At 40.4% G+C, this 14130-nt stretch overlaps 1 protein-coding gene across 3 annotated transcripts; it reads left to right on the forward strand.

The window, feature by feature from the left end:
- Positions 1-152: 152 nt before the first annotated feature.
- On the forward strand, positions 153-13791 carry SMIM19 (small integral membrane protein 19). Of its 3 annotated transcripts, XM_063079885.1 has the most exons (6): positions 153-295; positions 721-811; positions 2990-3054; positions 3809-3946; positions 5499-5623; positions 12971-13791. In XM_063079885.1, exons 4-6 carry the CDS (start codon positions 3813-3815, stop codon positions 13033-13035), a joined length of 324 nt encoding a protein of 107 aa, XP_062935955.1. In that variant the 5' UTR covers positions 153-295; positions 721-811; positions 2990-3054; positions 3809-3812; the 3' UTR covers positions 13036-13791. The 3 variants fall into 3 exon arrangements, with proteins under 3 accessions (XP_062935955.1, XP_062935956.1, XP_062935954.1); XM_063079886.1 differs by lacking the exon at positions 2990-3054; XM_063079884.1 differs by lacking the exons at positions 721-811; positions 2990-3054 and having other exon boundaries at positions 155-295.
- Positions 13792-14130: the final 339 nt, after the last annotated feature.

Raw genomic sequence — 14130 nt, forward strand, 5'->3', positions numbered from 1 at the left:
AGGCGGGCGGGCGCGCGCGGGGAAGCGCCGCGGGGGGAAGGGGGCCGGGCTCCACTCACGCGCCCGGGGCCGCCCGGGGCCTTCGCGGTGTCGCTCCCGTGCGAGACCAAGAGGGGGAGAAGGAAAAAAAAAAAAAAGACCTGGCTCCTCGTCGCCTCCGGAAGCCGACGGGCCGGCAGGAAGTGACGACGCCGGGACGTCCGGGTCCGCTCGGCCACCGGCTCCCGCGCGGCCGCTGACCGCGGGAAGACACGGAGCGCGCCGCGCGGCCGCGAGAGCCCTGGCCGCCAGCAGCGTGAGTGCCTGCCCCGGCCCCGGCCCGCGTCCCGGCCCGACTCGACTCGGAGCCGCCCCTGCCGCCCCCCGCCCCGCGCGCCCCGGCTCGGAGCCTCCCGCGCCCCCCGCCCGCTCGGCCCCGCGACGCTGTGGCCATGGAGACGGGGCTCCGAACGCCGAAGCGCTGCCGGGAGGGATGGCCTTTCGTTCCCGCTGCACTTGGGTCTCCCGAGGTTGGGGGCCAGGTGTGTGACAGCCCTGCCCCTCCACTCCCTGGCTGTGTGACTTAGGGCGGGTTGTAGAATCACCAGCACCACCACCCCAGTTTAGGCTGTAAAATGGAGTTTTAGGGGCTCTCGGCACGGTCGTTGTGAAAAGTGAGCCCTCAAATGTTAACTGCCCTCCTGTTCGGGGAAGGCCTGTAACCTTGTACCTCTGCTTCAGGAACAAACCTTCAGTGTTTCGGAAGGTGGAGAGAAAGAAAATCCCGTTTATTTATGCAGTGCGTTTTGTTGTGAAGAACTCTAGGAATTGTGTAAGTGATTCTAATCTGAATTTGTATTAGCAAATAACAAGGTTCTAAGTGAGAGACAAAAATGATACCATTCAAGGCGTGATGACAAGAGATGCTCAATTTTAGAACCACCCCAGACATGGTGTCAGGAGCCCAAAATCAGGACACTAATTATGATAGTCATGTGGTCCCTAGAAAAGGTCTCATTCTCAACCTAAAAGTTTATCAATCTGAAACCAAGCCCTAGTTGTCATATTTTGGCAACTTTATCTCTGGATACCTGTGTTTACTTGAGACTTAATTCAGCTCATCCTAGCATCTCCTTACGTGAAATAGTTCAAGCATTACATTATAGGAAAAATATTAAAAAGGTCATTTTTCTCAAAAGATCATTCAGTGAAACTCCAAATACGTGACTAGCTATGTCGGTAATCTTGATGAAACATTAACTGGCTGGAAATAAACCATTGTAATACTGCTGGGCATTTTGCTTTAGTCTCAAGAGGAAGGCTGTGGTGGTATTCAGTAACCACTCAACAGGTGAATGTGTGTACCCTTAGACAGGCACGTTGGGAGGGCGTGGTCATAGTTCAGGCTACATGTTGGTCTTTGGCCTGTACTATGACTCTGAACTAGACCATTTCTTATTCCTGGCAGTCTTACAAAGCCATGCCATTGGTCGTGATTGAGGACTGGGCAGGAAAGGCCTACCCTCGGTGCAACTCTTTCTCAGCTACGCTACTAAAAATAACTCAAGTGCATGTCCCTGGAGCCATGGAATAGTAGCGTCATTGCATGCCAATGGTGTTGTATAATATATGTTGTATAATTCACGTTAAAATTTTACCATTCTGGGTCAGCAGTAATTAAAAATCCTTTTCTAAATTAAGACTGGCATATTTGTAGCAGGAGGAAGTCAAGTTCTGCGTAAGAATACATTATTTACTGAGTGGCACATGGACAGAATTTTGTGAAAAATTGAAGGAAGGAATTAGCCTGGTTCAGTTCTACTCAGGCATTAGAAAACACGTTAAGAAACACTTTTGCAATTTCTCCAATAAGCCCAGCACCTGGGAAATGTTTTAGTGGCCATTATTCCATTGTTCCCTGTTTCTTCCTCAATGTGTTAATATCTCCCAGTCCTGAAAGCTACTATCCATGCTGTATAGTTGTCCGGGCCTTCTGCAGCATCTTGTCATAGGTTTGCAGTCATCCTTTTTTAGTCAAACACGGTCATTGTTATTATTTTACATTTTGGCACCAACAAAGTTTGAGATTCCATAAATCATTAAGATGTTTATAGTGTCTGGTTTTCTAAGTCTTCTAAATGTCTCTGCCCCTAAAGTGGGCTGATTTCTTACTATAAGTTATAATGTTAACATTCAGAGAAACTCTGGAGTTCAATTTTAAGGAATAAGAATTAAAACTGAATATGCCAAATACCCCTGTGCCTCCTACTCTCAAAAAAAAAAAAAAGAAAAGAAAAGAAAAGAAAAATCCACAGCCAGTTTTTAATATCTAGGAATTGGGTAGAATTGGGTATAATTTGATGTTTAAATAATATTTAGATCTTGCATCTATAAATTTTTATAATTTAAAGTAAGTTCTATTTTTATTGTTCCCTGGCAAATTTTCATGAGACCAATTTTTATATTGATCAGACACCAATTGGTGTTTTAGAGAAATTATCAAGAGTTAGATGGCCGTTCATGATACTCACTTTATCCTAAATGAATACAGTATGTCTCTAAACATCTGACAAGGCCTTCAGATGTCAGAAAGGAGAAAACATGCCCCCTGGCTTAGGAGCAGACCTCTCCTGAAATTTCGTTTATTTTACACAGAGGCGAGCTAGAAGAAAGAAAACAGACTCTGCCCTCAATACATACTTATTAACTTACTGAGCCAAATCTACAGTAATGAACATTTTGGAGGCTTACAGAAAGGACTGCAAGATGTTTTAGTGGAAGAATTTCTGTAATGCTTTCATTGTTGTAGGCAGTCTAGAAAAAACTGTAAAACAATTCGGACATTCCAGATACTCTTTTTCTTGGTATCAGAAAATGACTGCCTGTTCTTAGGAACTACGGTACACTTATCACATATCACTGGTTTAGTTTTTCTTTTTAAAGAGTGTCTAAAACAACACATGGATTTCCTTCACATATTAAGTCATTTTACTTAGACTTATCTTAACAGGTAAGTCCAATACAAGGGAGGAACTTGCTGTTTAAGGAAAAATTCAATTAACTTCTCAAACACAGGTAAGAAGCCTTTACTCTTTTGCTTGCTGTTGGATATGCTTGCTGTTACCACTGTTACTTTCTGTGGGAATGTCCAGAGAATGCATTTCTTTGAATACAGGTCACAGCTGTGTAAATAGCAAAAAGTAACTTTTTATCCCCTAGCTTCTTTCAATCAAATTTGGCCACAGGCCAGAACTGGATAAAGCTGGGAATGTTTTCCAGTGGTGTGGGGAGGCATTGGACTAGCATTGTTATGGCCGTCACATCTTTCCTAGGCTGCTGTCTCGAGGGCAACACTCTTCTGTTATTAACACAGCCAGTTGTTTAGTTCTGTGTTTTGTTCTGTTGCTTTCCATCTGGGTGATAGTTAAAATTTGGAAACTGTGCATTTCAACCTCTGTCCTTTTAGTAATATTATTTTTTATCTCAAGTTTTAACCCTTATGTTGGAGCTATAATGTTTCAAAGTTGAAAATAAGAGGAAATTGTTATGTGCCTTAATGATCTAGACAAGGGGTCGGCAAACTTTTTCTTAAAGGACCAGATTGTAAATATTTTAGGTTTCGTGGGCTGTGGGGCAAAATTGAGGATATTATGTAGATACTTATAATCATTTAAAATGTACCCATTTAGAAATGTAAAGCCTTTCTGGGCCCCTGGACCATACAAAAACAGGTGGTGTGGCCAGCAGGCCGTATGTTTTGCTAACCCTTCTCCAGATGGTCATACCATTACTAGTTAAAAGAAACCCTACTTTTTTTTCTCTCTTACAGCCCCATGGCTGGAGCTTATGGAGTGATGGGTGATGATGGTTCTATTGATTACACTGTTCACGAAGCCTGGAATGAAGCCACCAATGTCTACTTGATAGTGATCCTTGTAAGCTTCGGTCTCTTCATGTATGCCAAGAGGTAAATTTTTTCTGTCTCCGAGTAGATAAGAAACTGGGCATTTAAGAGTTTTGCAGGTTTGTTTGTTTTTTTAATCTGACCTGAATGCATAAAAATAATTTCATCAGAATTTTTGTTCCTGCTCTGAAAGGCACTGTCTGCTCTGGTCTCTCCTCAGTCTCTGGTGAATGAGGTTTGGCTTTGAAAATCCCCTTGCTTTAAGAGACAAAGATTTAAGTACAGCTCTGGGTACCCTAATCGGCTCTAAATTTCCGATTCTGTCATTTCTAATATAATCCAACTTTATCATTCTGCCTGGGTTCATTGTCACCTTTTGATGAGCACATTTTTTGGCCCAAGTCCCTGAAATGTAGAAACACTAATTCCTGTGTATTCAGGAAATCCCTCTTCACCCAGTTTAACCTTTTCCTTGATTCTTATGCATGACTATATCATAGCCCTTATTAAACTATATTAGTTTTATCTGATTACTTATCTATCTATCCCACAAAAACTTCATTCCTTTGAGAACAAGGACCTTATCTTTTACTTTTATGTCCGCCATGTGCCACATACTGTAGATTCTCAGCAATGTTTCCTGCCTAATTCTGGATTTTGTAGCTTAGTTTAACTGCCCCTTCCACACTTCCTGGCTCCTTTTCCCTAAGTGCAGTAAAAGAAAAAAAAATTGCTGGGGTGTGCTGTGAAGAGGAGAAGCTGTACTAGTTAGTCTTACGTGGATTGATTCGCTTCTCCTGATAGCCACATACTTCAAGTTGTCCTTTACCAAGGTGAAAAAAGGCACTCAGTAGTCCACAGTAACTAGTAATCCAGAAGTAATTTATGTTTGGCCTGGAGGGGTGTTCAGAGCCTGCATTTGCTCTCAGAGTGTGTGCTCACCTTCCCAGCCCCTGACGCTCCCAGAGCAGTTGGGCTGCTGGCCGCCAGGACTCCCGGGGGTGGGGTGGGTGAGAGAAGGCTCCACATGTCATCACTATCCACTTGCAGGTACCAGCTTTGCTCTAAAAATAGCTGCTGCCTCCTCTCTACTTTTCTTTTAAAAGCGGAATGACACTGTTCTTAATTTTAAAAAGATGTCCCCACTAAGGCCATGCCATTGTATTTAAGAAATATGTTTATTCATTTTCCAAAATTAAAGTCTGTTCATATTCAGTTTATTCTCTAACCCAGTAATTTAGTTTATTTGGATGACATGAGAGGGAGGAAAAATCAGATGTTTTCTTGTATGTGTATTTTTCCTTACAATATTTGGGTTTTGGGAGGGTGGGGGTTGGGGGAATCACAGTGGAGGTGCTTCCCTTTGTTGTATTAAAAGGATGTGCTCAGCTGATTTCGTTTCTCTCTTACAGCCCCGTGTTTGTACATGTACAGCCTCGTTCTTTTTGGTGAAAGGAAGAATATTTGAGCCAAGGAAGCATCTCAGAGAGTAGAAAATAGAATGGGCTTATCATTTAGGTCCTTTTAATGTAGCTTCTGATTACTAGGATCATAAGAATATTACAATCCTGTAGAGATTAATGCAGATCTCTCTTCTGCATTGATTTTGTTTTAGGAATAAAAGGAAAATTATGAGGATATTCAGCGTGCCACCTACGGAAGAAACTTTGTCAGAGCCCAACTTTTATGACACAATAAGCAAAATTCGTTTAAGACAACAATTGGAAATGTATTCCATTTGTAAGTATATTCTGGACTGAACTGTATACATAAGCATGCATAAAATAGATTTTCTGGAATTGAGTCCAATTAGCAATAGGTTATCAAAAAAGTTGGTAATGAAAACTTAGTACCTTTTTCTTACTCTTAATACAGTATCAGTAAAGGCAAATTTACCATGAAGTTTATGTCCCAGGACCCTTTGCTTATACAGGGCCCTTAGCAATGTGCTCACATGGTTGTATTTTTGTAAATTTTGCAAAACTTAGAAATTTTAGCAATCATTTAAGACTGCTATCTCTTCCTACTCTAATTTTCCCTCCTTTGCACTTCCCCTCATATGGAGTGGTATTGAAGTGGCCAAGAGCATTTTGGGTACTGGCAAAGGGTAAGTTGAGTTGGAGGTATGTTAAGTTTTGGTTTGAATTATGTATTTATGGAGTTTGCAGTCACCTCCATTATAATCAGATTACTGCAAGCCAAAGCAGTATAGAAATAGCTTGCTTCCAGGAATATGACATGTGACATCAAGGTGCAAGTCCATAGGTCATATCTCTATATTACTGTGTCCTGTAGTGCTGACCACTGTAAGAATGCAGGCATGGAGAAACAAGAGTTTAAAATGTATGGATCTGAATGAATTGTACATCTAATCCATAGCCTTTATACAACCATTTAAAAGAATGAGTTGTAGTTTCCATAGTGCATTGTTTAAGTGAGAAAAACAAGACATATATGTACTACAATACCACTGTTATAAAATCAAATGACCAAAACACCGCTTTAATTATCAACATGCAATATAAATGCTCTCTATAATTATGCAAGCATGGAGGGAGGCCTGGAAAGATACACATCAGGCTATTGGAATTTGTTACCCTGAAGGGAGTGGTATGGGGTTTAAGGAAAAAAGACTGGATAATTTTAAAGCAAGTTATCCACAGTAAAAAATTAAGCATGTATGTGTGTGTATGTTCTCGTACACACATGCACACTCATATCTCAGGTCAAGTGAAATTTCAGGTGAAAAGTAGAAAATAATATATACACATATATTTCAGACAAGTAGAACTTAAAAAATTTCCTCAGCATAAATTTTATCCTAAGAACTGGTAAGAGCAGTTCCTTTGAGGGAAACGACCGGGCAGGTAGCTACAGGGCTGGCTGGAAGGAGGGAGACACACTGTTCACTGTTTACCCTTCAGTTTCTTTTGCATTTTGTACCATATGCATGTGTTGCCAGTTCAAAATAAAAAACAAAAATTAATTTAACAAAGCTTTATTCTCAATAGCCAAAAGTCCTCAACAGATGAATGGATAAACAAAGTATACATATATACATAAATAGAATGTTATTCAGCCTTTCAAAGGAAGGAAATGCTGACACATGCCACAACATGGATGAATCTTGAGGACGTTATGCTAAGGAAAATAAGCTAATCACAAAAGGACAAATATTAGTATTATTTCATTTATATGAGGCAAATCATAGGACAAAAAGTAGAATGATGGTTGCTAAGGGAAGAGGGGTGTGGGGAGTTAGTGTCTGATGGCTGTAGAGTTCAGTTTGGGGTGATGAAGAGCACGCTAGGGGTGGTGGTGATGGCTGCACAGCAGGGAGGGTGTACCTAACGCCTCTGAACTATACAGTTAAAGTGGCGAAGATGATAAGCCCTATGTTACGTTTATTTTACCACAAAAAAATTCTTAAGTATTGTAAAAATTATATATAGAGCAAGCCAGAAGCTCTGTATGGAAAATTGTAAGTAAAGAATTAAGTTTTCATTGATGCCTACTCAAAACAGAAGTTATCTACTATCAGTAATATATGCAGTAATTTAGTGGATGCAATTATAAATCCACTGTACAAATTTTTTCTTTTTTGATAGAAATGACATAACATTAAGTTTATCAGAATTCCTGTTTGCAGGGTGTATTAGTTTTCTATTGCTGCTGTAACAAATTACCACAAATTTAGTGGCTTAAAGCAACACAAATGTATTATCTTACAGTTTATTTTTTTATTGTAACAAAATTGATTGTACATATCTGTGGGGTACAGAGTTGAACATTAATACTCGTGTGCAATATGTGATGTTCACATCAGAATAATTATTATATTATAGAATATAATAATATCATTGCTATTTGTGGCCCTTTACTCATTCCTCCCTCCCCCTCCCTTTCCGCTTCTTGTAACCTCAGTTGTCCTTTTGAAAGTTCAGTGTATTATTGTGAGTGTTGTATCTTTCTTTCTATCTTTTATTTATATGTTTATTATTTTAGCTCTCACTTATGAGTGAGAACATACAGTATTTCTCTTTCTGTGTCTGGCTTATTTCACTTAATATGATTTTCTCTAAGTTCATCCATGTTGCTGCAAATGGCAATATTACATTCTTTTTTAGAACTGAGTAATATTCCATTGTGTGCATATACCACATTTTTCTTATCTAGTCATCTGATGATGCATGTTTAGGTTGGTTCCAACTCTTGGCAATTGTAAATAGAGCTGTGATAAACATGGGGGGGCAGGTATCTCTTTGACATGATGCTTTCCATTCCTTTGGGTATATACCCACCAGTGGAATTGCTGGATCATATGGCAGTTCTATCTGAAGTTATTTAAGAAATCTCCACACCATTTTCCATAATGGCTGCACCAATTTACAATCCCACCAACAGTGTAGGAGGGTTTCCCTTTCTCTGCATCCTCACCAGCATTTGTTGTTCTCTGTCTTTTTGATGATAGCCAGTCTACCTGGGGTGAGATGGTATCTTATTATGGTTTTGATTTGCATTTCCCTGATGCTGAATGATGTTGAACATTTTTTCATGTGTCTGTTGGCCATTTGTATATCTTCCTTTGAGAGATGCCTATTTAGTTCCTTTGCCCATTTTTTAATCGGGTTATTTGTTTTTTTACTGTTGTTTGAGTTCCTTGTATATTCTGGATATTAATCCTCTGTCAGATACATAGTTTGCAAATATTTTCACCCACTCTGTAGGTTGTCTTTTTGCTCCGTTAATTGTTTCTTTTGCTGTGCAGAAGCTTTGTAGTTTGATAAAATCCCATATGTTTATTTTTCCTTTTGTTGCCTGTGCTTTGAGAGTCATATTCATAAAAACTTTGCCTGGTCCTACTTCTGAAGTGTTTCCCCTGCATTTTCTTTTAGGAGCTTTACAGTTTCAGGTCTTATAAGTCTTTAATCCATTTTGAGTTGATTTTGGTGTATGATGAGAGGTACATGTCTAGTTTCATTCTTCTACATATGGATGTCCAGTTTTCCAAGCACCATTTATTGAAGGGGCAGTCTTTTCCCCAAAGCATGTTCTTGTTGTCTTTGTTGAAGATCAGTTGGCTGTAGGTTTGTGGGTTGATTTCTGGGTTCAAGTAATATCCGGGAACAAGAAATATCTTTCCATCTTTTTGTGCCCTCTTTAATTTCTTTCAATACTGACTTGTAGTTTTCATTGTAGAGATCTTTCACCTCCTTGGTTAAGTTGATTCCTAGGTTTTTGGGGGGGGGCGGGGTTAAGTGTAAGTGGTCTTACTTCCTTGATTTCTTTTTCCGCTAGTTCATTATTGGAGTATAAAAATGCTAGTGGTTTTGGCATGTTAATTTTGTATCCTGAAACTTTACTAAAGTCATTTATCAACTCTAAGAATTTTTTTGTAGAGATTTTGGGCTGTTCTATATGTGGATCATGTCATCTGCAGACAGGGACAATTTGACTTCACCTTTTCCCATCTGGATGCCCTTTATTTCTTTATCTTGCCTGATTGCTCTGGCTAGTACTTCCAGTTCTATGTTGAATAAGAGTGGTGAGAATGGGCATCCTTGTCTTGTTCCCATTCTGAAGGGAAAAGCTTTCAACTTTTCCCCATTCAGGATGATATTGGCAGAGGGTTTGTCATATATGTTGAAATACCTTCCTTCTATACCTATTTTGCTGAGAGTTTTTATCATGAAGTGATGTTGAATTTTGTCAAATGCTTTTTCTGCATCTATTGAGATAATCGTATGGTTTTTGTCCTTGATTTTGTTGCTGTGATGTATCACACTTATTGATTTGCATATGTTGAACCATTCTTGCATGCCTGGGATGAATCCCATTTGATCCTGGTGTATAAATTTTTTTGATGTGTTGCTGTATTCTGTTTGCTAATATTTTGTTTAGGATTTTTGCATCTATGTTCATCAAGGATATTGGCCTGTAGTTTTCTTTCTTTGTTGAATCTTTGTCTGGCTTTGGTATACTGGCCTCATAGTATGAGTTGGGGAGAATGGCCTCCATTTCAATTTTTTGGAATAGTTAGAAAAGAATTGGTATTAATTCATCTTTAAATGTGCTTGGTTCATTGTGTAATCTTAACTGTATCTTCTTGTATCTCATTGGGTTTCCTAAAGATTTTTACATGGAATTCCTTCTCAGTCATTTCAAGTGTTTCCTTGAGTCATTATATTCCTTTGGTAGACTCATATTTTCTTATTTTTTCATATTTTTAGTATCTTTACATTGATGTTTAGTCATCTGGAAGAGCAGTTCCTTCTATTACTCTCTTTCTCTGGACTCTGCTGGTGGTCCTCTTTGTGTCAATTCAGATGAGTGATTGGCTGTGTGCCTATGTAGCTGCAGTGGCTGCTATGGCTGCTGCTGTGGTAGCAGGCCACCCTCATGGTGGAGGTGGTTGTGGCATTGGCTTTGGAGGGTTGCAGTGGCTCCAGCGGTGGTGGGCTGCTTGCATAATGATGGTGGCTATCTGGCAGTGCTGGTGGTGGCAGTGACTGCAGCAGTGATGGTTGCACTTGCTGTCTGCTTGGCTGTAGTAACCTCCACAGATGCCTGCACAGCTATAGTGACTGCAGCAGCAGCCCCACCAGTGGCTGTAATTGCCTCCCTTGCGTCTACAGTGTCTATAGCAATAGAGGGGCTACCTTGTGAAGGTGGCAGCAGCACTGGTGGCTGCAACTGCCTCCCTCAAGTCTGCTGTGTCTGCAGTGACAGTGGGGTTAGCTCGTGGGGGCAGCAGTGGTGCTAGAGGCTGCACCTCCCTCCCTCCTGTCTGTGATGTCCGCAGTGGAAGTGGGTGAAGGAGGGTTATCTTGTGGGGTGGCAGTGGTACTGTTAGCTCCAACAGTCTTTGATCCCTCTGCAGTGTCCACAGCAGTAGGGGGGTTACCTCATGAGGGCAGCAGTGCCACCAGTGGTTGGAACTGCTTCACTCATCTGTGGTGTCCTTGGTGCTGTCCTACATGGCAGGGGAGTTACCTTATGGTCACAACAGCATCAGCAATGGCTGCAACTGCCCCATTCTCGTCTGCGTGGCCCTGGTGGCTGCAAGATCAAGTCGCAGCAGGGACGGCTGTATTGGGGTCTCTACTTCCTTGCTCACTCCCTCAGTGGCCCTGGCAGCTGCAGGGTTAATTTGCTACAGGAGCAGTGGCTCTGGGGATTGCAACTGCCTTAATTACTCCCTCTGGGGCTTTGGCAGCTGCAGGGTTAATTCATGGAGGGATCAGCTGTGCTGGGGTCTACCACTTCCTCGCTCACTCCCTCAGCCCCAGCCGATCCTGCTGGTGCAATGGCTATGGTGGCAGTAGACACACTGCACACAACTACGACAGAGGGACCCACAAGAAGCTGAGCTGGCTGTTGAGGCTGCTTGGGTGGGGGTCCTGCACATGGTTGGTCTGGATGGTATAGGGGTACAGACAGCCACTAGCAATGTCTGCTGCAGTGCAGGTGACTGTGAGAGGGGACCCACACACAGTCTGGCTGACTGGTGTAGCAGTGTGGACAGGGATCCCATGCACGTCTGGCCTGGTCAGAGCTGTAGCACTGGTTTGAGTGGCTTCTGGGAACATGGGATGGGGTGAAACTCACAGTGGGAGGGCGGGTGATGGTCCCGGTACCTGACAATGTCACCGATGAGTGCAGTGCTTGTAGTGAAGGGCCCGTTCGGGTCTTCTGTGGGAGAGGTATGCCCTAGGTTTCTCTAGTCTGCCATCTTCCCACAATCCTCTATCTTACCAGTTTATAGGTCAAAAGTCCTACAGGCTGAAATCAAGATGTCAGCAGGGTTCCATTTTTCTGGAAGCTCTAGGGAAAATTCGATTCTTTGCCTTCTCCAGCTTCTACAGGCTGTCCACATTCCTTGGCTCCTGGCCCCATTTCTGCATCTTCAAGGCCAACAGCATTGCACCCTTCTGACTGTTCTCGCATATTCACCCACCTTCTCTCTGAATCTCACCAAGAAAGGCTCTCTTATTTTTAAGGGCTCATGTGATTAGGCTCGGCCACATAATCCAGGGTAGTCTCCCCATCTTGAGTTCCTTACTTTATTCACATCTACCAAGTCCCTTTTGCCTGTAAAGTAACATATTCACAGATTATGGGGACTAGAATGTGGATATCTTTGGGGGCCATTATTCTTATAAACAGTGAGTATATTGTGGATTTGCACATTTTATGAATCCCAGCATAATGGATCATTCTTAGTGTTTGTGACATGTCTTGTTCTGACAAAGGCTGGCAGTTCAAGAGGAAATAGCAAACAAAATTCCTTTTCTTAAAGAGGACTCCCAAAGTTGTAGGTTTTAGGCCACAGAAATCCAGATCTACCCTGAGTAGCATAAACAAATAGTATCTCTTTCTTGGCTAGTAAAAACTTAAAAGAATAGAAGTTTTAAAACTAAGCAGTGAATTACATTCACAAAGATTTCTAACCCTATATTTTCTCTAGTTTCAGGTTAAGACAGTTTTTCTTCAGTAAATATTGCTTAGAAGTACGAAAAGAAGACATTTGCATGTCTGTTCTTTCTTCTAGTTTATATATATATATATATATATATATATGTTTTTTGTTTTTGTGGCTGGCCAGCGCAGGGATCTGAACTCATGACCTTGGTGTTGTAAGGCTGCACTCTAACCAGCTGAGCTAGTTGGCCAGCCCTCTCCTAGTGTATATTGATGACATTTATGTCCAATAATAAGTCTCTTAGGCTTATAAGTTAAAATATAGTCAAATTCCTTATAATGCAGACAAAGGTGGAAATGGCGTAAGAAAGAAGGAAATTACAAAACATTAATTTTAATAGCTCAGTTAGTGTTTACCCTATATTTTACAGGTCTGAGTAATCCTGATACATAGTAATAATAAACATATAAAAGTGGGTATTAGCAGTGTTGAGAAATTAGAGGATCATGAAGAATAATAAATTTCATCTAAAGAAATTAAATTGTTTAATTCTAAACTATTTACTGAGAATCATGACTTGACTGGTTTAATGATGTTAGCTAGTAATTACTTTGCAATTTTATTAATTTTATCTCTTTTTCTTATTGTTATTGTTGTTTTAATAGCAAGGAAGTATGACTATCAGCAGCCACAAAACCAAGCTGACAGTGTGCAACTCTCATTGGAATGAAACCTCAGAAAATGAGCAACATAAGTAACTATTCTAAAACAGCTCAGTAGCAAGTTCCTAATTTTTTCCACCAAATCGTGACTAGCATTTTAAAAAAACCTTCTGTCTGCATAAAATTAATTTACTTGTAACTTTTCCCCAGTCTTTTTGTGTGTTATGTTTTGCTTTTTTTAAATTGCATCTCCAAGTCATCTGTTACACAAATGTAAATGGCTCTGAAGGCCTGAACAGAGAGAGTCAGGCACATACCCAGGAAGATACGATGTAACCAGAGATGGTCAATTGGCCTTGTGAAGACCTTTGATTTCTTCAGGATACAATCAGTCAGAAATAAAAACACATCTTTGGAAGCTAGAATCCTGGAGCTACACCACTTTGATTAGAACATTTTTGCAAAATTATAAATAATAAAAATCCAGCCATTGGAATAACTTCTAATAACTTAGATTATATTCTGTGATAGATGTTATATAGTAACAGATTAATTTGTGTTATTACTGTTAAGGACTCTAATTGAATTAATGATTGAGTCTTCAGAATTTGTTTGGTAGACTGTCTGACTTTCTACATCATGAAGTATACCCGTCTGCTAATTTTAGAAGCTTTCTGTAACTGGATTTTTCCCCCTTAATTGTGTTCCCCAGAATTTGTTTGCTTTTTTTTAAATCCCCCAGTTTCATTTCTACCGTATGGGTCTTCTTTAGGCCACACTGGGGCCATGCTGTTGAATAAAGGGACACCTCTGTATTGGTGCTGGCAACTTGTTTTTGGTCACATTACTCTCAGTGTTTAATGGTACTATCTGATTACTTCTGCTTTTTTAGCATTGTAACCTTTCCCGAAGATCTTCACATCTTGTCCCATTTTGTACTATATAATGAAATGTTTTTACCTAATTTTTATATTTATTTAAATAAAAGCTTGTGTTCAGATCCCTGTACCGAGACGAGCTGCCAAAAAAAAAAAAAGTAAATGAATAAATGAAAGCTGATGAGAGGAGTGGTAGGGAAGTTCAACTGTCCATGTAGCCCAAAGAATCAGTTTTTGAATTAAAGTGAATCTTAATTTTAACAATTAGTTAATAAGAGTTCTGGT

This window comes from Cynocephalus volans, chromosome 15 (genome assembly GCF_027409185.1).
Source record: "Cynocephalus volans isolate mCynVol1 chromosome 15, mCynVol1.pri, whole genome shotgun sequence".
Lineage (NCBI taxonomy): Eukaryota > Metazoa > Chordata > Mammalia > Dermoptera > Cynocephalidae > Cynocephalus > Cynocephalus volans.

Coding starts and splice junctions, on each gene's coding strand:
- SMIM19 (XM_063079885.1), top strand. CDS start 3,813: ATGGCTGGAGCTTATGGAGTGATGGGTGATGATGGTTCTATTGATTAC. Junction 3,947..5,498: donor CTCTTCATGTATGCCAAGAG/GTAAATTTTTTC, acceptor ATTTTGTTTTAG/GAATAAAAGGAAAATTATGA. Junction 5,624..12,970: donor ATTGGAAATGTATTCCATTT/GTAAGTATATTC, acceptor TTGTTTTAATAG/CAAGGAAGTATGACTATCAG.